The 24,677-nt window shown below is 38.0% G+C and overlaps 2 protein-coding genes across 6 annotated transcripts in view; one reads left to right on the forward strand and one right to left on the reverse strand.

Annotated features, from left to right (window-relative positions):
- The window catches only part of CSPP1 (centrosome and spindle pole associated protein 1), a 107,586-nt gene extending 102,721 nt beyond the window's left edge, over positions 1 to 4,865 (reverse strand). For 3 of the 4 annotated variants that reach the window (XM_079902344.1, XM_079902342.1, XM_079902343.1), the window contains exon 1: positions 4,687 to 4,819. The gene's annotated coding sequence lies outside the window, so the exon portion shown is untranslated. Of the gene's footprint in view, positions 1 to 4,686 lie in introns of all 4 variants that reach the window. The other variant, XM_079902345.1, reaches the window with a different exon arrangement.
- A 3,578-nt stretch (positions 4,866 to 8,443) lies between these two features.
- On the forward strand, positions 8,444 to 24,485 carry COPS5 (COP9 signalosome subunit 5). Of its 2 annotated transcripts, none has more exons than XM_079902350.1 (8): positions 8,444 to 8,648; positions 10,938 to 11,172; positions 12,142 to 12,270; positions 12,938 to 13,003; positions 13,536 to 13,621; positions 18,797 to 18,908; positions 22,408 to 22,556; positions 24,256 to 24,485. In XM_079902350.1, the coding sequence occupies exons 1-8, from the start codon at positions 8,506 to 8,508 to the stop codon at positions 24,338 to 24,340; spliced, it is 1,005 nt and encodes a 334-aa protein (XP_079758476.1). In that variant the 5' UTR covers positions 8,444 to 8,505; the 3' UTR covers positions 24,341 to 24,485. The 2 variants fall into 2 exon arrangements, with proteins under 2 accessions (XP_079758476.1, XP_079758477.1); XM_079902351.1 differs by having other exon boundaries at positions 8,517 to 8,656.
- Positions 24,486 to 24,677: the final 192 nt, after the last annotated feature.

Here is a 24,677-nt window from a genome sequence, read left to right on the forward strand (position 1 = left end):
AAGAGAACCACATTAGAAATGTTTATTTAAAAGTCAACAATTTTAAAAATAATAGTTGAAGCTGTGGTAAATGAAGGTATACAGTGAAAAAAGATGACCCAGAACTAAATGATGGGAATGTTAACTTGAGGGGGAAACAGAAGAATTGAAGCTGGAAAAAAAGTACAAAGGAGGAATAATTAAAAGAGGATATAAAGCAAAACCCAGTCAAAATAATTTGCAGAGGAAAAAAAAAGATACGAGAAAAAAAGTAGTAAACAATATCAAATGCAAGAGCTAGAGAAAAAAGCATCCACTGAATTTAATGTTTGGAGGACAATAATAATTTGTAAAATGTAGAAAAGCAAGTTTTACCTAAAAGAAATGTATTGAAACTTATATCGGTTAAGTAGTACATAACGTGAACTTCATTCTATTATTTACTTCCAAAAAGAACAATGATTTTAAAATATGGCCTTAGCAAAATATATTACAAACCAAGAAAAGTTAATATACTTTAGCCATTTTTAAAGTGCAATTTGTCACAAAAGATTTTTCCTAGTAAAAATTCAAAACAGTTCAACAGCAGAGTTTTCAAGTTAAAGAAAATCACTTCTTAAAATCCCCTAATTTCCCTAAATATTTTATGTCTGAAAAAAATAAAAGATAATGGTGGGATAATACATATATAATAATATAATTTGCTACAAGATTTCATGAAGAATTTAAACAGAAACGTCATTAAATCTAAAAAAAAAATGTTTAACAGGCCTCTTTCACTCTGAGCTATCTAACGTCTGTTAACAATTATTAGTTTAACATGTTCACTTCTTAGTTTTAACCAGACTTTGAATTTATAGATACTTGAATTTCCCTGTACTATAATAATTTAACATCAATTATAAATTCTAGAATTGATTTCACATAACAGTAATCACAGCAATAAAACACATTTTTAAACAGTGGTAGTGAGCATAAAACATGCCATAGCTAAAACATGAAATTTATCAGATATAAGTACATATTTAATTATTTCTAATTTTGCCCTGTCTAATCCGATTAGAATATAGTATCTCTAATACTAAATTGAAGAGTCAAAGATACTAATAACCTTTCTCCTGGCAATGCCCTCCAGACAAAGAATACCAGGAACACTACTATAGTTAAACTAGTTGGATTTATTACTCATTGCATTGCGAGACGTCAATGTCCACCATGGGGTACTCTGGAGTATCTTATTAAGAAGGTGTTAGAAAAGACTTACAGGTTTGGGGCTTGTATTAGGTGATTTGGGGGAGGGTTTAAGGGAGCAGAGCTCTGCTCAGGATTAAATGCTGTCAGGAAGTGAGCGTAATTCTTTGATTGGACATCTTAGTAAATCTCACCCACAGCGAAGCTGTAACTAGGTAAAGCAGCAGCAATCATAATCAGTTGGGAGAGGTATCTGGCATTTTGTGGCTGGGACAACATTCATGTTTCGTCTATGTTTGGACATAACTATGGAGTGGTACTGTTTTTCTCTTGCTCCATCATGGACACAGAGCAACTTTGTCTGATGTTGATTTTCTGTGCAATTGCTTATCTTCAACAGAAGAACACCAAGACTAAGCAGTATTGTCAGGCCAGTTCCCAGCAACATCAAGCCCTTGGTGATAGTACAGGCCATCCTCTAGCTGTCATGGCCATTTTTCTCCTTCTCACTCCTAAACACATGTGACAACTTATATAAAACATATTTCAACTACAAAATTATTCAAGAATTACTTAATGAATCACAGAAATTGAATTAATGGATACAACCTAAGTACAAAATAAAGTAAGAATGTTTACAATTTAAAGATTAAGTTATAAGAAAGATCAGCTTAAGGAAACCTAAATGGGATTCTTTATTCTTCACTCTACAATGTAACATCACTCACACTTTTTCCAAGATATTATTACCAGGTTTTTTCCCCCCTAGTAGCTGTGTACATAGTATGTAGATGATAAATAGTTTTCAGAAAATCAGTTTAACTGAAAGACCTATTGAAACCTATTTGAAACCAATTTCATGACTCTACGTGATTGACCTCAATGTGTTCCTTAACCTCTCTATCCCTCAGTTTCTTCATCTGTAAAATGGAAGTATCTACTCTAGAGTTGCTATGAAGAAAAAATGATACAAAATGTATGGCACCTTTGACACTTAGAAATCAATAAATCATAGCTGTTTTATTAATTCTCATTAGGGGAAAGGAATATTCTAAGTACATTTTATTGGGTTAACTCAGTTAAAGTCTTTATATACATCAGTACTCACTTTTTTTTAAAAAGCCTCCAAAATACATTGGGATTCAAATAGACAATAATTGATACTTGTTTATCATAATCCAAATCAACATCTTTAAATCTTAAACTTAGGCCCTTCGTGCTTATTATATAGATGAAAATATAAGTAGACCAGAACATAATCATTCTGCAAAGCCTGAGTCAATCTAATAAACAGAGAGGATCCAGAAAGAACTGAGTATGCCCAATTCCTTTTCCCAATCTCACCAATCACAAAGAGAAGGGGAAATGTTGCTCCCATCCTTTGCCCTCTCCAGTGAAATGCAAATTTCCACCCCTCTATAGAATTAGGAATGGAAAATAACTCCCATCCCAAAGGTGGACACTGTTCAAGATGTTAGGGGGATGAAAAGTATAAAATATGATCCTTGCCCTCAAATTTGGGCAAGATTATGTCCCCTGTCACAGTGGCTCAGTCTAGCCAGACTGAGAGCTAGGGACTGATACCCACCCATATAGGACCCAGTAGCATAATCAAGAAAACAATTTGAATAAGTCTGGAATTCAGAGTAGAGTCCAGGTTGGAGAAAAAAGGGTTAACAGTTTTTTAAATAATCTTTAAAGCTATAAAAGAAGAGGTTGTCAGGAAAGAGACCCTAACATAGGAGAACAGAGTAGCAGGGTGTGATTACATATGGCTGTGGGGTGCAGGGGGAAGCCTGTGAAAAAGCCTTAGAAGAAAGAGAGGGAGGGATGAGCTGAACCAGAACTATGTTTCTCATTTCCCAACCATCTGGAGATCTTTCCACCAAATGAAAGGTGCCCAATCTTTTTCTCCTGGCAGATGACATCCACATGAGCAACTTCCAAGGGCACATACAAATTTTGACAAAACCCTCTAAATGTTGCTAAGAAGTAAATACCATGTTACTGGGGGGAGAAAGGAGGTTGAGGCTCAGGATACAGAGAGAGTGCAAATATATAAAGGCACAACTAAGTCTGTTAGCAGCTGTTAACAATACATCATTAATGGTGACTAAGGACAGTAACATAAATTAGATAACCTTTGGTTATGCAAAATTGCCAAAACATTTATTCAAACACTTCTATCTCCCACTCTGGAAAGTAATCAGAACTTAAGTGAGAATGACGTTAAAGGGATAATCTGAAATCTTCTCAAAGTTTGAAATAGTTAAATCACATGTCTAAAAACTTCATTTGAGAAACACTATACTGAAAGCACCTGTTTTCAATTTACCCCCCTTCCAGTAGGTTATCTGTACTGCAGGAGACCCAAAATTTCATCCTTACGGAGCATTCAGCATAAACTTAACCAGCAGAAAGTCAGTTTACTCCTAGTAAGAAAAAATATGCAGAAAAGAAAGCAGCAGCCTATTGGTTACCATGGGATTCCTTTTTGCTTGTCAACATGAAAAGCCATTCTTTCATATAAAGTCGAACCTCTCTGAGGATAATTGGCTTTTTACAAACTCATATTGGTTACTATTTGGCTCTAGCATTTCCTGAGGTGTTTAGAAACTAGGTAGTGGTTTACTTTAGAAATTAGTCTCCCCCCAACAAAAAAAGAAAGAAAAAAAAGAAATTAGTCTTCCCAAAAATCTAAGCTAAACTTCTTAATCCTATCATCTTGAGAGCCACCCCCTCTCAAAAGATGAGTCCCATTGCTAACATTTACTAAAAAAGGGATTCCAATCCCAGGTAACAATGCCAAAATCAAGACAATTAGAAAGAAGAGGTTCAAGCTCAAGGAGCCGAAGGGAAACAGGATTAATAACAGCACCGACCTCACAGGGCTGTGGTAATTAAATTTTACTTGCAAAGCAAATCACTGAGAAGCAGCGTTAGGTGCACAAGCACTCAATAAACGTTAACCACTAACCCGCACCGAGTAAAAGGAAAGGTGCTTCGGAGGCTTAGCCAAGCAGCGGAGGGCGGCTGATGGGGAGGCAAGGCACGAAAACCGAGGCACAACTGGTCTGTGGGCACTGTGGGTGGCGGCTTCCTTAGGAAGCGTCAGCGCGTTGTCAGGCAACCGGGTCTCAACAGCACCCGAGGCGGTGGCTGCAGCTGCGGCCCCGGGGTCCAGACCCGAGTCCAGACCGCACAACCAAGGCACCGCCCCGGGCCGGCATTGCAACAGCGAGACCCTCACGCACAGTGAGCCTCGTCCCGGTCCCGGGTCCCTCGGCACTGCTGCTGCTAGACTCCAACCCCGTAACTCAGGCACCGCCCCTAGCCCGGCGGCCGCGAGACCTCAGTCGGCGGGGAACCGCTACCTCCACCCCAACCCCGTTACCCCATTCCCCGGGACCTCGGCCAGCCCGGCCGCCGCGAGACATCCGCCCACGGCGAAGCCCTGCCCTCTCCCCAGGGCCGAGAACCCAGCCCCGGCCACACCCCACCAGGCCCGCTCCCCACCTGCGGCCGACGGACTCTAACTCAGGAAAGCGGGCTCCCGGGCTTGCGTGGGGGAGACGCACAGCGCTCCAGCGCGGCTCTTCGCGGTCCGAAGAAGTGGCGGCGGTCGCCCAGCGCAGAAACAGGGCGACTGGCTGCCTGGCCCGGACTCCACCTCTCAGGCCGAGCCCTCCGCCCGCCCTTCGCCAACGGCCAAGCGCGGCCCCGCCCCACTACGGCCGCGGGGCAAGGCCACGCGTCCGGGGGCGCCCCCTGCCGACCTGGAGGCCGCAGGACGCCCGGCAATTCGCAGGGCTCGCCTATACCTGGCCTGGGTACTCAGCCACCTGGTTCCCCTGCTCCGCCTGGAGACTGTTAAACCGTGGGGGACACGTCCCCAGGCTAAATTGATTCTGTCCCCTCCAAACCTTCCAAGCCCCAGCCGGCCTGGGTCAGAGCTTGGTGGGGGGGCGGGGGGCTGGGGCGGCGGGGGAAGGTAGGTTTGGTAGTGATAGAAAAACTGTTGGCATACCTCTCCGGGTCATCACTGCTCTCCCAGCAGTCGGGTCAACGTTTTGTCCTAGGCTTTTACTACTAATTTCAACATATTCAGTTCACCCAATATTTAGTGGCCATATACTACCGCTAGAAAAGAGATCTCTAGCTTCCCAGGACAGTGGGACTAAGAGTCCTTTATCTTAAGTTACTTTGTATAAGGGTTTAAAAGACAAATTATCTTCAAATGTAAGTTAATGTCAAAAACCTCAGGTGGGTGTGTGGACTCCATAATTCTAATGGTTCATAATTCTAAACCATACGGTTTTTTTTTTCAAGTATCACAATGTTTATTGATAGATACAAGTATATATAGTATATATATAATATATCAAGTATATATACTTGATAAATTAAGTAGACTTAATTTCAATACTATAATAAGAGGGAGCAATTCAAATTCCCACCATCTGTTTCACAACCACAAAGACCACTTCAAGGGCATTTACGATCTCTCAAAACTGATCAGTTTTGTGCAAGTAAACCATGTTTCTTTTAAAAAGACTTGTGCACTTGCCCAGGCTCAAGGTTATTAAAAGCTAGTACATAAAACCCATCACTAAAAAAAAAAAAAAAAAAAACCATCACTAAAGGTAGAAATACAGGCAATATACTATTACGGCAGCAACTATCAATTACAATTAAGAATTTTTCTGTAACAACCAAATGGATAATCAAATATTGCAACAACTCAAGTATTACTGAGCAAAGTGCATTTCTACAGTATTCATTGTTGCTCTTCCGTTTTCTAACTTAAAACAGCCTATGATAACTGGCAGCAAAGAAGGTCCTTGCAATAGACTGCCTCCGCCTGAGAAATTACAATGTAATTACTGCATGCTGCTAATATACTATCTAAACATTGAAGATACTCCTAAAATATTTGATGGTAGACTATGATTAAGACATTACACTACAAAAAAACCTTATGCAGAAGGAAATACTAACTGATGTGCTTTAAATATTGTGAAAACATTACAGTGGAATGAATTTTCACAGTGGTTAGGTCAAGTGCAGTTACATCACAGCAACAGTATGTTTTGCGCAACTTAAAGCTTTGGCTGGTTCTTTTAGTCAGCTTCTTCCTCTGATTCTTCTTCAGCAGTTTCTAGCCAGGTTAGCCACTGATTCAACTGGAACAAAGCCTTGCCTTTCCCTGTAAACTCTTGGGTTATATCTTCTTTCCAAGCCAAGAAAGCGTCTTCTTAAGTAATTTCCATGTCATAGAAGTGAAAAAAACGCAGAGTAACATGCCTTTTGGGAAGTTGCTCTTGTATCAGTGCACCTGAAGCGCATAGAGGGCAGTGACTTGTAGCTCAACGTGATCATGAACGAATTTCTGCATTACTGGCTTGTTTTTCCTGCTCTGTTCTTTGGAAGGAGCAGAGGAAGACTCTGTTTCATCACTGAGTGGGTTTACTTCACTAGAAATATAAGATGCTAGGCATTAAGATGTTCACAGATCTTTTACCTACATGAAGTTTGGAAGACATGTTGTCTTTAATCCACTTATATATGGTTTGAGGGGATGGATCCAACTTTATTTGCTTTAACAGTTCCTTCTCCAATTTGAGGAGTGGGAATAAGAAACTCAGTCCCTTTCCTTCCAAGATCTCCAACATGCGGTCCTTATTCTGATCAATTTCTGGGAGCATTTTCTGCATACTGACGTTGCTTTGTTGGAAAAGCTCTGTTAACCATTCTCGATCTTGTAAGTTAGCTAACTGCTGAAGACAAAGTAAGAAGAAAGGAAAAATACTTTGTATGAGGGTTTGAAAGACAAATTATCTTCAACTGGACGTTAATGTCAAAAACCTCAGGCGGGGGTGTGGACTCCATAATTCTAATGTTTTTGTCTTAACTAAATGTCACACAGCTTTTTAGGAGTAGCGGATACAACTCAGAGCGGAGTGCCCTGCACTCTGAAGCTTACAGTGAAAAAAATACTTCCAAGTAAACAAATACATTATTTCAATGCAATGTAACAGTTACAGAAGCACCTACAGACATTTAGAGACACCGTGGAAGGAAGATTACTGGAGAGGGAAGAAAGTCAAGAAAGACTGCATGGTAGAGATCGCTGAGCTGTGTTTTTAAATATTAGTATGAGCTCCCAGTCAGAAAAGTAAGGGGAGAGCACTTCAGGCAATGCTGACCACTTATGCAAAGTTTCAGGGTAACTAAAGAAAGATGAAGCGGGAGAGGTGAACTGTGATGCTTTTTTTCCTCTTTTTTCCCAGCCAAAACATTCCTGAACATCTGTGGTAGGTGTTACGGATAAAACAAGGAATAAGAGACCTGGTTCCTGTGATTTGGAGCTTGGAATCTAGTGTGGAGTGGGGGAAAGCAAGAGAGGAAGAATACCAAAAAGCAGCAAATAAATGAAACGGTTAAACACTGTATTAACTCTTGGATGACAACAAATAGTCCCCGTAGACTAATCCGGCCTCGGGGACAGAGGTGGTTCTATAGATTAGTGCAGAAGATTAAACTGTGAACTATTTTAAGAACTGGGTACCGGACACTTTCAGTACACCAACAGCTCGCATAGATGTTACTTTTTACAAAAGCGCCAACCGACATGACCACAGCGATCCACCAGTTTCCACAGCCCCCTCGGAACGCCAGAGTACGGCCCTCTAGAGAAGTCTAGGGCCCGGCCAGCACGCGCCCTCAGGATTTTACTCATGTGCAGTGATTCACGTGTTATTCTCTCAAAACCAGCATTCAGAACCACTTACATGTCAGTTTTTCCACAGACATCCTTTATTTTTTCTAAGTCTTTCAACAAACTTATTTCGTTTAAAGTACATACACCCACACAAAAATGCTTCCCTCCCCCGTCCCAGCTTAAGGATCCACCCATTTTTAACATGGCGGAAGCCGAGCCTGCGCAGTCCGAACGAATTCCAGTTTCTGGCATAACGTTACATGCCCTTCTTCCGGTGCGGGAGGCTATACCATTCCCTGCGTAATCACCGTTTTTGTCCTAATTCACACGTACAATTTTCCAAGATCATGCGTTCTCATTTCAGCCATAAAAAGATTCCTCTGTCTCTACTATTGCGTAACTGCTGTTTATACCGTCGCGTTCTCGAAGGACCCCCGCCATTCCCGAATGGTCCGTACCAACTTCACCTCCGGTGCTAGGTGTCATGGCGGCCTCGAAAGTCTAGTGCGGGTTTGCACCTGTGCTGGGGCGGGCCCGGAGCCCACAACCGGAAACCCAGCGAGGTAAAGTTGCGTCTAGATTGTGGAGACAACAGCTTCTCCGATTCCTCGGCGATGGCGGCTTCCGGGAGTGGTATGGCCCAGAAAACGTGGGAATTAGCCAACAACATGCAGGAAGCCCAGAGTATCGATGAAATCTACAAATACGACAAGAAACAGCAGCAAGAAATTCTGGCGGCGAAGCCCTGGACTAAGGAGTGAGGAGGTCCCTGGCGAAACGCAGGGGAGGGCGGGGTGGCGGGAGTCTAAGAGACCCAGGGGGAGTGGGAGTTGGAGGAGATAGAGAGCTTGTCTTTTCATGTGCAGGGAGGAGAAAGAGTAAGCGTCTGAGAAATTTTGCTTTACCTTTTTATCCCCGCAAGTAGAGCCTAAGACCCTCCACTGGGGCTTGGTTGATTCCCCTTTCTGTCTCTTTTACCCGTTTGCCTTGAGAGAATGGAAGAGGAAAACGACAAGCGGTGATTTGGGCTTTCACTTCTCAACACCCGTATTGTCACAATATGCTCCACACTCTGCCTTGAACCCTGTGTCGATATATACTTTGTTGGGATCTTCCGCCGATCTCAGGCTGGAGGCTGCAGCTATCTTCTTTATCTCAGGCTGGAGACTGCAGCTATCTTCTTTATCTCTTTAAAAGCTAGCCTATAATCTTTTAGATCTCTAATTGTTTTTTGATTGCTGGTAATTATTTCAGAAACACAACGAGGCTCTGATCAGTCTCCCAAAATGTTACTCCACCAGTTCACATAAGCCAGAAATTATATCAAAAGACCTTAAGATTCTTAGCCCCTTAGCAAAACTCCTGTGTCCCTGGGAGTGATTACAGGTAGAGGATTCTTTACCCACAGCATTTATCCTTTTCTGAGAGCAGATATTGTTAGGGAGAGAGTAAAAGGAGCACAGTCTCTCTAATGGATAGACAGGAAAGTAGTGGTCAACAAAAAAAAACATTTCATCTGTCTCAGTTTTTTACAAGGCAAACTTTAACTGTCAGTATTCGGATTCAGCAACGTTTACTGAGTAATTACTACGGGCTGAGCATTGAGCTACGAATTTCCATGTCATTAAATCTTCATGACAACCCAGTACTGTATTTTTATTCCTTTTTTGCATATATGAAAACAAGCAAATATAGTAAATAACTTATTTCATGATTACACTGAGGCAGCGAGCTCTTAAGTGAGCAACAGTCAGACCTAAGATCAAATCTCACAACTGTCACTAATTAGTTGATTGACCCTACAAAATTTACTTATCTTCATTTTTTTAATCTGTAAAACAGAAATAAGACCTACCTGGTTAATTATGTCATAAAGATTAGATGAGGTCATGTATAAAAAAAGGTCTAGAATGTATGTAATAGAAGCACAATAACTGTGTCTGTCTTTTTTTCCCCAGTAGATAGAGGAGCGAAGATTTTAATTCATATCTTGACTCCCAAGACCAGGTCTCCATATTTTTCAGTCGTGATTGAAATCTGTGGGCAGACATCTTAAAAAGGCTTCTCAAAGACACTGACCACTCTTTACAGACTGGTTAGTTTGCCTGGTTGTCTGCTATTTCTATAACAGGCTGTGCACTTAGGTTGATATAGCCTGTTAAATATTTGGAAACTATCAGCTTGCCTCACTGTGTGATTGTATCTCTAGTTATATTCATCCTAGCTGTCTTGAGCTCCATCAGTGAGACTGAAATGTAATTTTATTCAACAGTAGTTTGGTCACATCCACAGATGACAAACTGAAATAGCCATCATAGTAGAATTAAAGATATTAAGGCTACATTTTGCATTTTGAGGCTAATACCACAGAGAGAAGCCACAACCTTCAACACACTGTTCTTTGAGAGTACTGTAAAAGATTGGTTAATAATGCTAATAACAGCCCGCACTTAAAAAGTTTTAGTATGTGTCAGGCACTAAGATAAGCACTTTATATACGTTATTTCATTTACTCTATTTCCTCCTAACAATAGCTCTATGAAAACAGGCACAGATGTTAAGTGGTTGTCTCAAGGTCACAGCTAGGACATGGCAGTGCAAGGATGCAAACCTAGGCAGATGGATGTCAGAGCCCACATTCTTAAGTGTTAGGCCAGAAGGTTAGGCCCAAGAGTAATGAAGCACAGCCATCCAACCAGATTCAGAAACCGAGATTTGGTGATTCCAAAAGTAATGGAGAAAAAGTCTATTGAACTGGTCATGTAATTCCCTCCTATCTACTTGAATAGCATATTTTAAAACTATTTCATACTTTTCCCTTCCCCCCGTGGGAAGTACTTTGCCACATTATGACATGTTTATCATTTCCATCCCCCTTCCAGAACTCTGTCCTTTTCTACTTCCTTTTTCTTTCCCACATTCTACACTTTCTCCCCATTCCATCAATATAAATTCCTTCAATACTTATTTGTTGATCTCCGCAAAAACTTGTATTGAAATTGTACTTATATAAGAAAGTTAATTACACCATGCCTTTGTTTTGTAGTCACCATTACTTTAAGTACTGCAAAATCTCAGCATTGGCTCTACTGAAAATGGTGATGCATGCCAGATCAGGAGGCAACTTGGAAGTGATGGGCTTGATGCTGGGAAAGGTGGATGGTGAAACCATGATCATTATGGACAGTTTTGCTTTGCCTGTAGAGGGCACTGAAACCCGAGTAAATGCTCAGGCTGCTGCATATGAGTACATGGCCGCATACATAGAAAATGCCAAACAGGTAAAAATGCTGTTCCTTAAAATTTGGTAACTGCAAGAGTCTCACAGTTACTTTTGAGTTTCTAAATTTAAAACTGTTCTCTCCACATTAAAGTTTATATTTTAAGTTACTACATTAAAGTTTATATTTTAAGTTATTCTCAACTATATATAATGTATATGAGATTAGCATGGATTTTTTAAAATAAATTTTCACTCAGGAGAATAGATCTTAAAAATTCTCATCACAAGAAAAAAAAAATTTGTAACTGTGTGTGGTGATGGATGTTAACTAACTACACTTATTGTGGTGATCATTTCACAGTATGTACATATATCGAATCATTATGTTGTACATCTGAACTAATATGTGTCGATTATATCTCAATTTAAAAATTTTTTTACAATTCTCACATTCATTATGTGTGTGTGTGTATTTAAAGCCAAAAATTTGGAAACAACCTAAATGTACCTGGATATCAAGATGATTAAATCATCCATACAATGAACTGCTAGCCAGCCTTTAAAAAAAATAAGAACTAGTTATCTATATATTTATTTATATGAAACAAACCCCAGAATGTTTTGTTGAGTGAAAAAGTAAAGTGTAGAACACTGTAGGTGGTATGCCATTGTGTGTTCTTATTAATCTACATAAATGCAAAGACTATATATTCTATATGCAAAGAATAGCTCTAGAAGACAGGTATGTAAGCAGCTGCCTACAGTAGTAACATCTGGGCTGAGAAACTGGTTGAGGGGAAGGAGGTGGTAAGGAGACTGAATAACCTTATGGTACGGGTATCTTATTAATTTTGTGCCTTGGGCATGTATTATCTAAAATATATATTTTTTTAAATTTAAAAGCAGCATATGCTTTAACTATTCTGAATACTATTATTTTACTGTAAGACTATGTAAACAGACAAATCACAGGTGTCTCTAAGATTAAACAGGAACTTCAAGCTCTTTTGCCCTCTTCATTTGTTAGGTCGGCCGCCTTGAAAATGCAATTGGCTGGTATCATAGCCACCCTGGCTATGGCTGCTGGCTTTCTGGGATTGATGTTAGTACTCAGATGCTCAATCAGCAGTTCCAGGAACCATTTGTAGCCGTGGTAGTAAGTATTTTTACAACCACTTTTAATTAATTTTCATGAAGATTTACTAAAGCAAGTATACAGAGAAATAAAAACAGTGTGGTAAAGAGCAAGGCTCTGGTGTCAGTCTGCCTAAGCTTGAATCTGAATTCCACCTCTTTGTAGCTGGAACTTTGAACAAGTTACTTAACCTCTCTGCATCTCTTCCCCCACTCTGTAAGATGATGGGTATACACAGCATCTATATCTCAGTTCCCTGCACATAGTAGGCATTCAGTCAATGTTGACTGAATTGATTAAATCAGGAATTGCTAGAGCAGCTCTTGCACTGCTCAGTGTTTTAGATGCAATCCAGGTTACTATGAGGAAGGTAGAAATTGTTCATCTATTAAAGAAAAAAAAACTTGAAAAAGATGAGCAAATCTTCAATTAATACTCTTAAATAATATAATAACTAGATCTAATCTCTAAATTAATGATGAGATTTCTATACTTAACCATTCTGTTGAACTTCCATGGTTTTTCAGTTTGGTTATTTTTTTCCCTATTATATGATTATTTTTAATTATGTGTGTGTGTGCATATAGTGTTATATGTACATAGGTATTTCTAGGCTTATAATGTTTAAACAAATAGAAGTATATAGTGATTTTATAATCAGCAGATATTAAATATATCTTTCTTGTAGATTGACCCAACAAGAACAATATCTGCAGGGAAAGTGAATCTTGGAGCCTTTAGGACATACCCAAAGGTAATTTTAAAAATTATAAGTCCCTATAGTTTTTAAAATTTTAAATATGTGATTTATTTTTAAAAATGTGTTATGGTATCTCATTTTGTCCTAAAATAATTTAACAATATTTACAAAATAGAAGTCCAACTACCACAAATTGCCCTTAGCAAAAGACAATACACTTGTGCTGCATATTGTTAATTTTATTTCAAAAGCAGTCTTCATTTGTTAATAAGTATTTGTATGTCCATGGCATTCTGATGGGTACTAGAGAAACAAGTTAAATCCATCTACTTCCTTCCATGCAATCTGAAATAGATATGAGCAAAAGTATGTATCACCTGAGGACAAGAAAAATGAATCTATAAGCCAAATCCAGCCTTCAGCCACCAAATGGGGTTGAGGGAGGGTATAAGCAACATACTTAATATTTTGGGGAGTATTTGGCTCCCCAAAATTAATGTTTCTATAAATAGAAAGCTGCATAGAAAATATGTTTTTCCTCTGTTTTGTTTTGTTTAAATCTTCTATTTTCTTCATTTTTGTTTAGGGCTACAAGCCTCCTGATGAAGGACCTTCTGAGTACCAGACTATCCCACTTAATAAAATAGAAGACTTTGGTGTACACTGCAAACAGTAAGTAATTTTAAAATGTATCTGATGCCAAAATCATCATAAGAAACCTTAGAGATCATCCAGACCAAGCCCCTAATTTTATAGATAAGAAAAAAAGTTCAGATGAAATGCATTTCATAATCTTTTAAAATAATAGTAAGAATATACAAATTTAGGATGATGTTTAAATTTTATTAATAATTGTTTTAATCTAACATGTTATTTACCTTTCACACATACATAAACACTTTATCAATGTACCAGACACTTGGCCCGTTAATGAATTTAACAGTTGAGAGAAGTTGTATTCAGGGCCAACCTGATACTGGCATTTCTGCAGCCTTCAATGTATCCAGTTTCCACTTAGCAAAAATTCTCCCCAAACAGTTTCACTCCAAAAGTTAAAGAAGCCATACTAAAAACTACTTAATTGTATACTCCTTTAAAATAGTGAATTTTATGGTATGTGAATTATTGTATACATCTCAATTTTTTAAACTGCTAAACCAATGAAGACAGTCATCTCCACCTTCTAAATGTATCTTACCACCTCTCTTACTGTCACCTTGATCCAAGCCACAGCCATCTGGAGCTTAAATCAAAGCACTAGCCTTCTAGGTGGTCTTCCTCTTTCTGACCTTTACCCCACCCCTTAAAGGTCTTTTGTCAGCCAGACAGATTCTATTAAAATGTGAGTTAGACCATGTTCCTCCTTCTCAGAATAACTTCCCGTCTCACTAAGAATAAGATCTATAGTGCTTACCATGGACCACACAACCCTATGTAGTCTAGCTCCCACCATCTCTCTGAGCTCATTTCCTGTCACTGAGCCTTTGCTTTCTCCATTCCAGCCATAGTGGCCTCATTATGGTTTATCAGATGTACTAGGCAGGCTCCTGCCTCAGGGCCTTTGCACTTGCTGATCCCTCTGCCTGGAGCATCCTTCCTTATTTCCATGTGACTCACTATTTCAATCAACCAGTGTCTGTTTAAGGGTCACCTTAACAGAGAATGTTCATTGATCACCCTATTTAAATTAGCACCTTCTTGTCACTCGGTGTTACCTTTCCCTGCTTTATTTTTCTTCTTAGCACTTGTCACCACCTTATATGTTTTTGTTTTGTTGGTACTGACCTCATTAGAATGTGAACTTCATGAGAGTAGAATCAATTCACTGCTGTATCCTAACATTTAAAATAGGACATGGCACATAGAAGGGTGGGCACCCCCCCAAAAAAAAGGAAAAATGTTGCCTAAATGATTACTAGTGTCCCTTTGTCCATACCTCCCATCCCACTTCAAGGAATACCTTAACTACCCATGTGCTACTACTGCTTATTTTTGTGTTTAGAAATTCTTAGAAAATTATAGAATTTCTAAAATTTAATTTTTAAATAGATCTGGTTTTCAGTCATCCCTGACATACTTCTGGAAAAAAAGGATTCTGTTTTATTTTTCAATGAGAGGTTTGGAATTAAATCACTTAGTTTGCTCTACTGAAAAGAACTTAAACCATTCCTGTTTGAGAGAATTGCTCCTAAGCATGGAAACACCTTTGCCGTGATACTTTAATTTTCAGAGTTAACAATTTTTTTCATTTATATTGAGTTGTGGTATCAAAAGCTTATACCTTTAATACCTGCTCTACTTCTATCACCACCAGCAGCAGCTTTTGAAACAAAAAAAGACTGCGGGAGTCTGTGCTTTCTGTATCCAAACAAATCTGCATTTCCTGTTTTTCTGAAATATAAGCCTATCAAAGAGGAGTTACTGCATTCTAGCTACCTGCACTGCTAGAGCGTAGAATTTTGAACCTGGAATTACTAGGATATTCAAAGATACTCTCTTACTTAGGATCAGTTCCTAAATAAAGAGTAAACTTTTTCATAGGGCAAATAAGTTGCTTAATTTATTTTTATTTCAAATCATTAATGAAATATAGTGCCAAGTTGAAAGAGCAGAGGTTTTGTACAGGCTCATTATATATCCATTTCCTAACTTATTTGACAATGAGCTATTATTTGTAGTTTATATTGATCTTTTTTTTTCTTTTCTACATTAAATTCTAGATCATAATCCAAAGTTTGTTTTAAACATAGAATCTAATATAGATACTAAATATATTTAACTTTGAAGAGGCTTAGTAAAAATAGGACACAAAGTGTTTTTTAAATTAGCTTGTATGTTATCAGTGTTATACAGGCACATAGTTTAAAGAGTCAAATGGTTCTATGAAATTTATTATAAAATAAACAATCTTGTACCATTTCCTTTTGCATCTCCCAGAGGCAGTCACTTAAACTATTATAGTTATTCTGTTTAAGTATTTACCCCCGTATCTTCAGACAGCATGCTGATAGTGCTACTTCTTGATTTTCAGTTCTAGGCAGTATCTATTATTGACTTCCCATACAGAAGATGAGGCTTTAGCTCCACGAATAATTTTGAATATTCTCCTTGTTTTCAACTCTGCTACTGAGATTTGCAGCTAATCACTACATAGTAGACCAAAAATTTTCATTGCATCAACCTACGGAATTAAAACAGTAATAACATTAAGGTGGTCCATATATTTTAAAACATGAAAGTCTATTCTAGACCCTCAAGTTTGAGTTCCCTTATTTTCCATCCTTTATAAATCTAAATATCTGTTACTGTGCTCATCCTCTCATGTCTTTTTCCCTCAAGTATCAGAGGTACAACCCCTCCTTTCTAAAACTGACCTTTCCACTTGAGCCCCTGCCTCCTCTCCCCATACCTAACCCCCTCAACTCCCAGGGCCTCACTTCTTAAACAATGTCTTAAATGTCTACACTCTGGATATAACAATTAAGACCGTGAGGTTTTGATAATAGACATAACTTAACATATCCTTTTGCTGCTACTTTCTAATTCTGTGGCTTTGAACAAGGTCTTTACTCTCTAGAGTTGTTTCTTCGTCTGTAGAATGGGAATAATAAATCCTTCCTTGTATGGTTGTAGGAAAGAATAAATGAGAATGTATGTAGAGCACCAGGACATAATAAGTGCTCAAGAAATACACTATTCCACTTCCACATTTCACTATAGCTATGTCCCTTTCATATACACATATGCATGGATATCTTAATCTTGAACAAGCCTTTACTTAGAATTATCTTTAAATTCTTACTCTTTTTTTATTTCTTCACTCCGGAATTGAATGAACAAGAATTTTTTGTCGTATCCATGTGTGCTTATCTTTTACACCACCAACCTGAGTGTAAGCCTTTATCTCCTCACATCTGCCACGCTGCTGTGGCATCCCTTGTGGTATCCCTGCCTCCATTTTGTCTCCTTTAACACATCTTACCACAGCCAGCTTTCTAAACCACCTCTTTGGCTATATCATTGATCTGCTCAAACACTTCTATGAGTCCCAAGTACCTAGAAGATCATTTCTTAGCCTTTTATGGAATGTCCTCTGCCAGCTAGACCCCAACATAGCTTTCTAGGTTTCCCTTCACATAATTCTTCTGCTCCTGCTAAACTGTCCAGGCAAACTGATTAATTTATTATTCCCTTCACGACTTTCCTTTTTGTGAGTCAGTGCTCTCTGCCTAATACTACCTCCTCGTTCTCAGCATATCCACACTATAGACTCATGTAAGGGTTACTCTAAATTCTGCCTTTTCCCTGGGGCTTCTCAGGCAGTTCTGTCTATACTAAGAGTACTCATTATCTCTAACATTCAATTGGCAGGTGATTAATTTTAAATATGCACCATAGCACCACTTGTTATTCAACATATATCATTATATATTTAACATTTTGTGGATTCACCCCACATTTCCCATAAAAATGGTAAGCTCCTTAAGGTAAGCAAGTCCCTTGTGTTTCTTTGTATCCACTGATGTACAGAACATAATGAGATATTTATTATTTTTATTTATTTTTTATAAATTTATTTTATTTATTTAATTTTGGCTGCCTTGGGTCTTTGTTGCTGCGTGCGAGCTTTCTCTAGTTGCAGCGAGCAGGGGCTACTCTTCATTGCGGTGCACGGGCGTCTCATTGCAGTGGCTTCTCTTGTTGCAGAGCACGGGCTCTAGGCATGCGGGCTTCAGTAGTTGTGGCTCTCAGGCTCTAGAGCACAGGCTCAGTAGTTGTGACACACGGGCTTAGTTGCTCCATGGCATGTGGGATCTTCCCGGACCAGGGATCGAACCCATGTCCCCTGCACCGGCAGGCTGGTTCTCAACCACTGCGCCACCAGGGAAGCCCCTGTGATATTTAAATATTTATTACTTTAAAAAAATATATATGTTTCAGGGCTTCCCTGGTGGCGCAGTGGTTGAGAGTCCGCCTGCCGATGCAGGGGACATGGGTTCGTGCCCCAGTCCGAGAAGATCCCACATGCCGTGGAGTGGCTGGGCCCGTGAGCCATGGCCGCTGAGCCTGTGTGTCCGGAGCCTGTGCTCTGCAACGGGAGAGGCCACAGCAGTGGGAGGCCCGCATACTGCCAAAAAAAATTATATATATATATATATATATATATATATGTATTTCAGACATTTAACCAAATTTTCCTTGCTATCCCTGATTATAAATTAGGTACCTTTGGAAGCAGCAGTAATTCTTTTATGTGGCTTAAGGACCTACCTTAAAGTTTGCTTTTCCAAAAAGCAGTAGGTCCTTATTAGGGGATTAAAAAGGAAGGAATGGGGAGTCCACATGACATTTTCAGGAGCTTTTCCTTTGTTTTTGTTTTTTAATTTTTATTGGAGTATAGTTGATTTACAATGTTGTGTTAGTTTCAGGTGTACAGCAAAGTGAATCAGTTATATATTTTTGATATTTTTAAAAGCCTAACAAAAGTTATAGTTGACCCTAGAGAGGTAGTTCATTAAGTTTGTGTGCTATTGGCCGGAATTTATGAACTCAATGACATGGATAAACATACGTCATTCAGAAGTGTTGATTAGTTCTTGATAATTTCTTGGGAATTTCTGGGCTCTACAGAGGGGAGAAATATAACAACAATGTTTATTTAGTTATCAGATTTGAAACCATACCCCTAAAGAGTAAGGAAACCGTGTTTACCTGTTATTCTATTAGACTAAAAATTAAAATATGACTATTTGGATATGAAATGTAATTCACTTAAATTTGGCCATAACCTTTATATGATGTGGTTGAATTTTTTTCACTCACTATATTTGTGCTTTTGTTTCATAGATATTATGCCTTAGAAGTCTCATATTTCAAATCCTCTTTGGATCGCAAATTGCTTGAGCTTTTGTGGAATAAATACTGGGTGAATACGCTGAGTTCCTCTAGCTTGCTTACTGTAAGTACTATACTTGCAAGGAATGTGTTTGAATTTTTTATCAATCTATGTAAGTTGTTTAATATCTGAAACTCTTTTTCATGGAAAGGCTATATCTGACTTGGCCAATATATTAATTAGGCCTGGGGGCAGATTCTATATGACCAGAGGTGGATTGTGATACTAGGCCAAGCCAAGATCTGTGTTGTGTACCACTGAGACTAAGCCTAATATATATACAAATATAGTGGCCAGATGAGGGTGAGGTCTCCCCCTGCCTTGAACAGACTTACAGAGAGAAAAATACAAATACTGTTTTTTGTTGTGTATGTCAGGTAGGTCTCTGGTTACAAGTGACAGGAGACCCAACCAAGCTGGCTTAAACAAAAAAGAGAATCATGTAAACTGCAAAGTGCAGGAGTAGGGCTTACTTCACGCACAACCTAAATTTGCATTCAGACAATATTATGAGGTCTTGGTCTTCCTGTCTCAGCTTTGATTTCAAGTCAGTTGGCTTCAGTTTCAGACTTCATGTGAAACCAAGATGGCAGCATTAGCGTAGATCTCCCAGCCTCTCAGTTTCACACTGAAAAGACCAAGGTACACACATAGCCCCACATATTCCCAGGCAAAGCCGCATTGTGTCTGGAGTTTTGTAGGTCACATGCCCATCCTTAAACCTGCTCTGGGTGAAGGGCATGAACACCATGAGTTCATGGGCCAGGGCAAGTGCTTTACTGCTGGGCTGGGGTAGAAGAAACTCTCAGGAGCATGTGGACTAAGAATGTCCTCAGAAGGAAATCAGAATATCACTACCTTAAAGCAGCAGATGCTAAGCAGAAAAAAAAAAAAAATAGTAGTGAATACATCATTAAAATCTAACATTTAGAAGAATATTTATTTAACAAACTTCTATCTAGAGCTTAGTAAGGAACAGTTTTGTTTTGGATTTTTTACTTTTTTTTTTTTTTTAAAGTAAGCTACTTCATATAGCACAGTATAACATAGTGGTTAGAACCACAAAATTTGGAATAAAATAAACTCAGTTCAGAAACAACTCTGCCACTTTACTAGCTGTGTGTGACCTTCACAACATTATGTAATGTGACTAAGCTTTTCTAGTCTAATGATAATAGTACCCACATTGTTAAGTACACTGAGATTATATGAAATATTTTATATATAAAGTAATTAGCAAAGTACTAGGCATATAGTAAAGCCTCAATAAATTATTGTTTGTTTGATTCATTGTATTCATGGGAAAAGACCTCACTTGAGCATATTTACTGTGGTTTTAAATATAATTCTGACAAGCTTCCTGTTCTTTCTTTTTTTTTTTTTTTTTGCGGTACGCGGGCCTCTCACTGTTGTGGCCTCCCGTTGCGGAGCACAGGCTCCGGACGCGCAGGCTCAGCGGCCATGGCTCATGGGACCAGCCGCTCCGCGGCATGTAGGATCCTCCCGGACCGGGGCAGGCGGACTCTCAACCACTGCGCCACCAGGGAAGACCCCGTTATTTCTTATCCTCAACAGTCAGAAATAGCAAATTAGAAGGAAAGAGAGTGATCATAATAGCAAACATTTATTAAATGCTTCCTATGTACCAGGCATGGCTAAATGCCCCATGTGTGGTGCTTCCTTAGAGGCAAGTATACTAATAGCAGCCAGAAGTGACACATGATGGCAAGGGGAGGAAACAGTAAGACTGGAGCTTTCTGAACCTTTGTATAAAAGCATACAGCTCTGGGCTTCCCTGGTGGCACAGTGGTTAAGAATCCGCCTGCCAATGCAAGGGACACGGGTTGGAGCCCTGGTCCAGGAAGATCCCACATGCCACGGAGCAACTAAGCCCGTGCGCCACAACTACTGAGCCTGCATGCCACAGCTACTGAAGCCCGCACACCTAGAACCCGTGCTCCGCAACAACAGAAGCCACTGCAATGAGAAGCCCACGCACTGCAACGAAGAGTAGCCCCCGCTCGCTGCAACAAAAAAAGCCCGTGGGCAGCAACAAAGACCCAATGCAGCCAAAAATAAATAAATAAAATTAATAAATTTATTTTAAAAAAAAAAGCATACAATCCTGTTTACTCAGCCTGTGGCTGTCCCTGTATTCCAGAACTGCATATATTGAGGACATTAATAATCAAGAAAAGGTTAAATTATATTTCCTCCTTTTTTGTAGTTTTATACCTAGTACATTGCATTACTAAGCATTCTAAGAAAAAATATATAAATATATGTTCATCTCTTTCCCCAGCTAAAGCATGTAATCTAAAAGCTACAAGAAAAAATTTATTTTCTGATTTATATTATTTCTCTGTGTGTTTGAAATGTAATTGATTTATTTTTTCATTTTAATAGTATAACTCTTTCTGCCATCCTACATTTTTATTGGCTTGAGCTAAATCTTCCAAATGTGACATGGTCTACAGATATTAGTGTTTTCTCCAAATCTGTGGGGGAGAATGTATTGGTGACCTAAACCATTTAGATCCAGAATATAATTGCATCTTTTTAAAAATATCATAAGTTGGTAAAATCATTGGAAAGCTGGTAGCATTTTAAAGGGCTCTTTGTAGTAACTATGATGACAGCAAATAATGTTTTTAAATGTCTTGTGATTGAACTGTATTTCCTATACACTATTTTACAGACTGAGCAAATAGAATAAAATAAAGATATTCCAGTAAAATGTTTTTTAAAAATATTACAGTTAAGTATACATATGTAATTATTAATTTTTTTGTTTTTAAAATGTATGAAATAGTAACAGCATATATAATATTTCAGCTTACTAAATGTGGGTATCCCTGTGAGTGTACAGCAATACTCTAAAATATAACTATGGCTATAGCTAAGTGGAGGGATTGGAGGTATTTCCTTTTTTTTTTTATACTGCTCTACATTTTCCACATTTTCTGTATAACTATTAATTTTATAATCAGAAAAGCTAAAACAAATGTAATTTTTAAAATACTGTCATAAATACTAATTCTGGAAGTTCAACATGAAAAAGTAACAAAATTAGCTAACAATTATTAAGGCTTCACCAGGTGTCATTGACAGTCCTACGAGCTTTATATACATCACTTCACATAGCTTTAAGATAGAAATTATCACCTTCCTCCCCCATTTTCACAAGAAGACTTGAAGGCACAGAAAAGTAAAGGAGTTCTCCCAAGGCCCCCCAGCTAATCTGCAGCAGGCCAGAACCTGGAGTCAGATCTGTGTACTTCAAAGCCTCTCATAATAACAAATATTAGATTTAAGCAGTCAAAAAGAACAATTCCAAATTTAATCTTGAAATTATAAAAGGTGAAAAACTCTACACTTGAACTGCTTGAGCTTTGGAATCAGTTTTTGCGAGTATAATTTGACTTCTTCCTTCACTGACTATCCACTTAGATTTCATAGTGGAATTATTTGTAAATGAAACGTTCTATATGGAAGAAAATTTACATACTTTTTTAATGATAGACTAGTATCATATATTGACACAATATCATTTTCCCCACAGAATGCAGACTATACCACCGGTCAGGTCTTTGATTTGTCTGAAAAATTAGAACAGTCAGAAGCCCAGCTGGGACGAGGGAGTTTCATGTTGGGTCTAGAAACACATGACCGAAAGTCAGAAGACAAACTTGCCAAAGCTACACGAGACAGGTAAGTTAAGCAAATCTATTCCTACCTCTAACTTTTTTTCTTTCAAGATTTTCAAATAACAGGATTCAAATTCCTTACGGTTAAACTTATAACTTACAATTGTACCTGAATATTAACTTATTTGGACCTTTAAGAGTTCTCAAATGCAGGTTTTGACTTTGAAAATTTAGGAGACAGTAGGTACATTAAAGGCTGTTAAGGGTCTAGGTAATGTTATGAAAAACTTGCAGTCACCTTTTCCAGGTTCAGCTAGAAAGTGTAAGAAAGAAAACCAATCCATTGCTGGATCTTTAAACAAAAACAAAAACAAAAACAAAACCTTGCAAAAGGATGTCCTCAGCTATTCTAACCTAATCATCATCTGAAGGATTAAATTAGGATTTAAGTTTATCAAATTTCAAATTTTTATAAAGTTTTAAACCCCTAAATATCAGAGAAGTGATTGTATCTCTCTTATTTTTCTGAAATAATCCTTTATACAGTAATTGAGTATCCCAAATTTCACTACAAGAATTTGTTAGGAACAAAGTTGGGCTGTGTTCTCTGATAACCCATGAAATAATTATGTGGTCCTTCAGATGCATACAGGATTGGGAAGACTACTAAATAACATTTACTTTCACAAAAATTTGAATTTTAATGTGATAATTAGGGGTAGAGAGGAAAGGAAGACTATGTTGACATCTATGTAAACCAGTACCTTGGTATCCATTTTAAGAAAAACTGGACTAGTTGATAGGAAAGAAAAGAGAGAAGGGAGGGTGCAAAGTGTATTAGGAGTAGAAGCCATCTTGGGTTAGAATGATCTCATTCCCTTCTTCTCCATGGGTTTTTAAAAGGTATAGAGGTAGTAGCCTGGATAAAAATTACATTTTTCTTTGGCATTAGGTCTTACTTTTGATACTTGCTCTGAGTATGTCATTTTGCTCATCCGTCTTTACATGTGTCTGATTTTTTAGTGTCTAATTTTATCTGCATTTACATCTTGATTTCTTATGAAGCAAAAATTTCACTGTGGGAATGTAGTTATGTAAGAAGAAAAGTAGGAAGGAGGAAAGTAGTAGTACAAAAGTAGAAAATTTTCCTTCTGGGGATAACTTTACAAGAATTGCATCTCTTCTGAATTTTGGTGGGTTTTTATTGTGTTTTTTTGTTTTTGTCTTTTTATCAATTTTAAAATGTAAGTCCTTCACCCACTAATCTAACTTTGGCTTTGAATTGTTTGAAGGATGTTTGTGATTATTTCAGGGAAAAAAGCATAAGATTCATTAAAATCATTTTTAAAAATTATTCTAAGTAATGAATAACAAGGAATAGCAGATTTTAATGTAACATTGGAATCAATCTATAATTATAAATTATAAATAACTTCGGTAACCTTCTAAAACAGAACTTTTCCCAAACCTTCTGACAAATAACAAAATTAACTGTTATGAATTATATCAAATTTTACATTGTCATTCTCTTGGGAAGGTGTTAGTAAGTAGTGAAATGATCAAAAGACATGCAGAAGGCTAAAAATCACTATAGTATACTATAAAGAGTAAACTATAAATTGGTATAGTATATTTTGTGGAGTATGAATAGGACCAAAAATCATTATTTGGGTGCAAGGATGGAAATGGGGGAGGGGGGATTTGCATGTTTGAAATAGTTCTCAGTTCTTGTGACATTATGTGATGTGTTTTTTTCTTTCCAGCTGTAAAACTACCATAGAAGCTATCCATGGATTGATGTCTCAGGTTATTAAGGATAAACTGTTTAATCAAATTAACATCTCTTAAAAAATCACTAAGTAGTACTTTTGCCTGAAAGCCAGTATGAGAAAAATACTCAAGTAACACTTTGAAACCAGTTACCAAAAATCTGATTAGAGGAATAAGGTGCTCTGAAGTATCCTAAATATTAACATTCTATAATAAAATTCTTTAAAATAAAATGGTTCTTTCATTGTTTTGTGGGAGGGTTACATTATTTTTCTAGTATCCTTTAATGTTCTTAAATATGAGAGAAAGAAATATTGTTAGAACCTTTCTGTTTTTTAAAGTCTTGCCTATATAAATTAGTCAAAAGATTGCAGCATTTCACTGCCATATTATCAGAGCCACTTTTCAATTTGCC

This window comes from Stenella coeruleoalba (genome assembly GCF_951394435.1).
Source record: "Stenella coeruleoalba genome assembly, chromosome: 17".
NCBI classification, from domain to species: domain Eukaryota; kingdom Metazoa; phylum Chordata; class Mammalia; order Artiodactyla; family Delphinidae; genus Stenella; species Stenella coeruleoalba.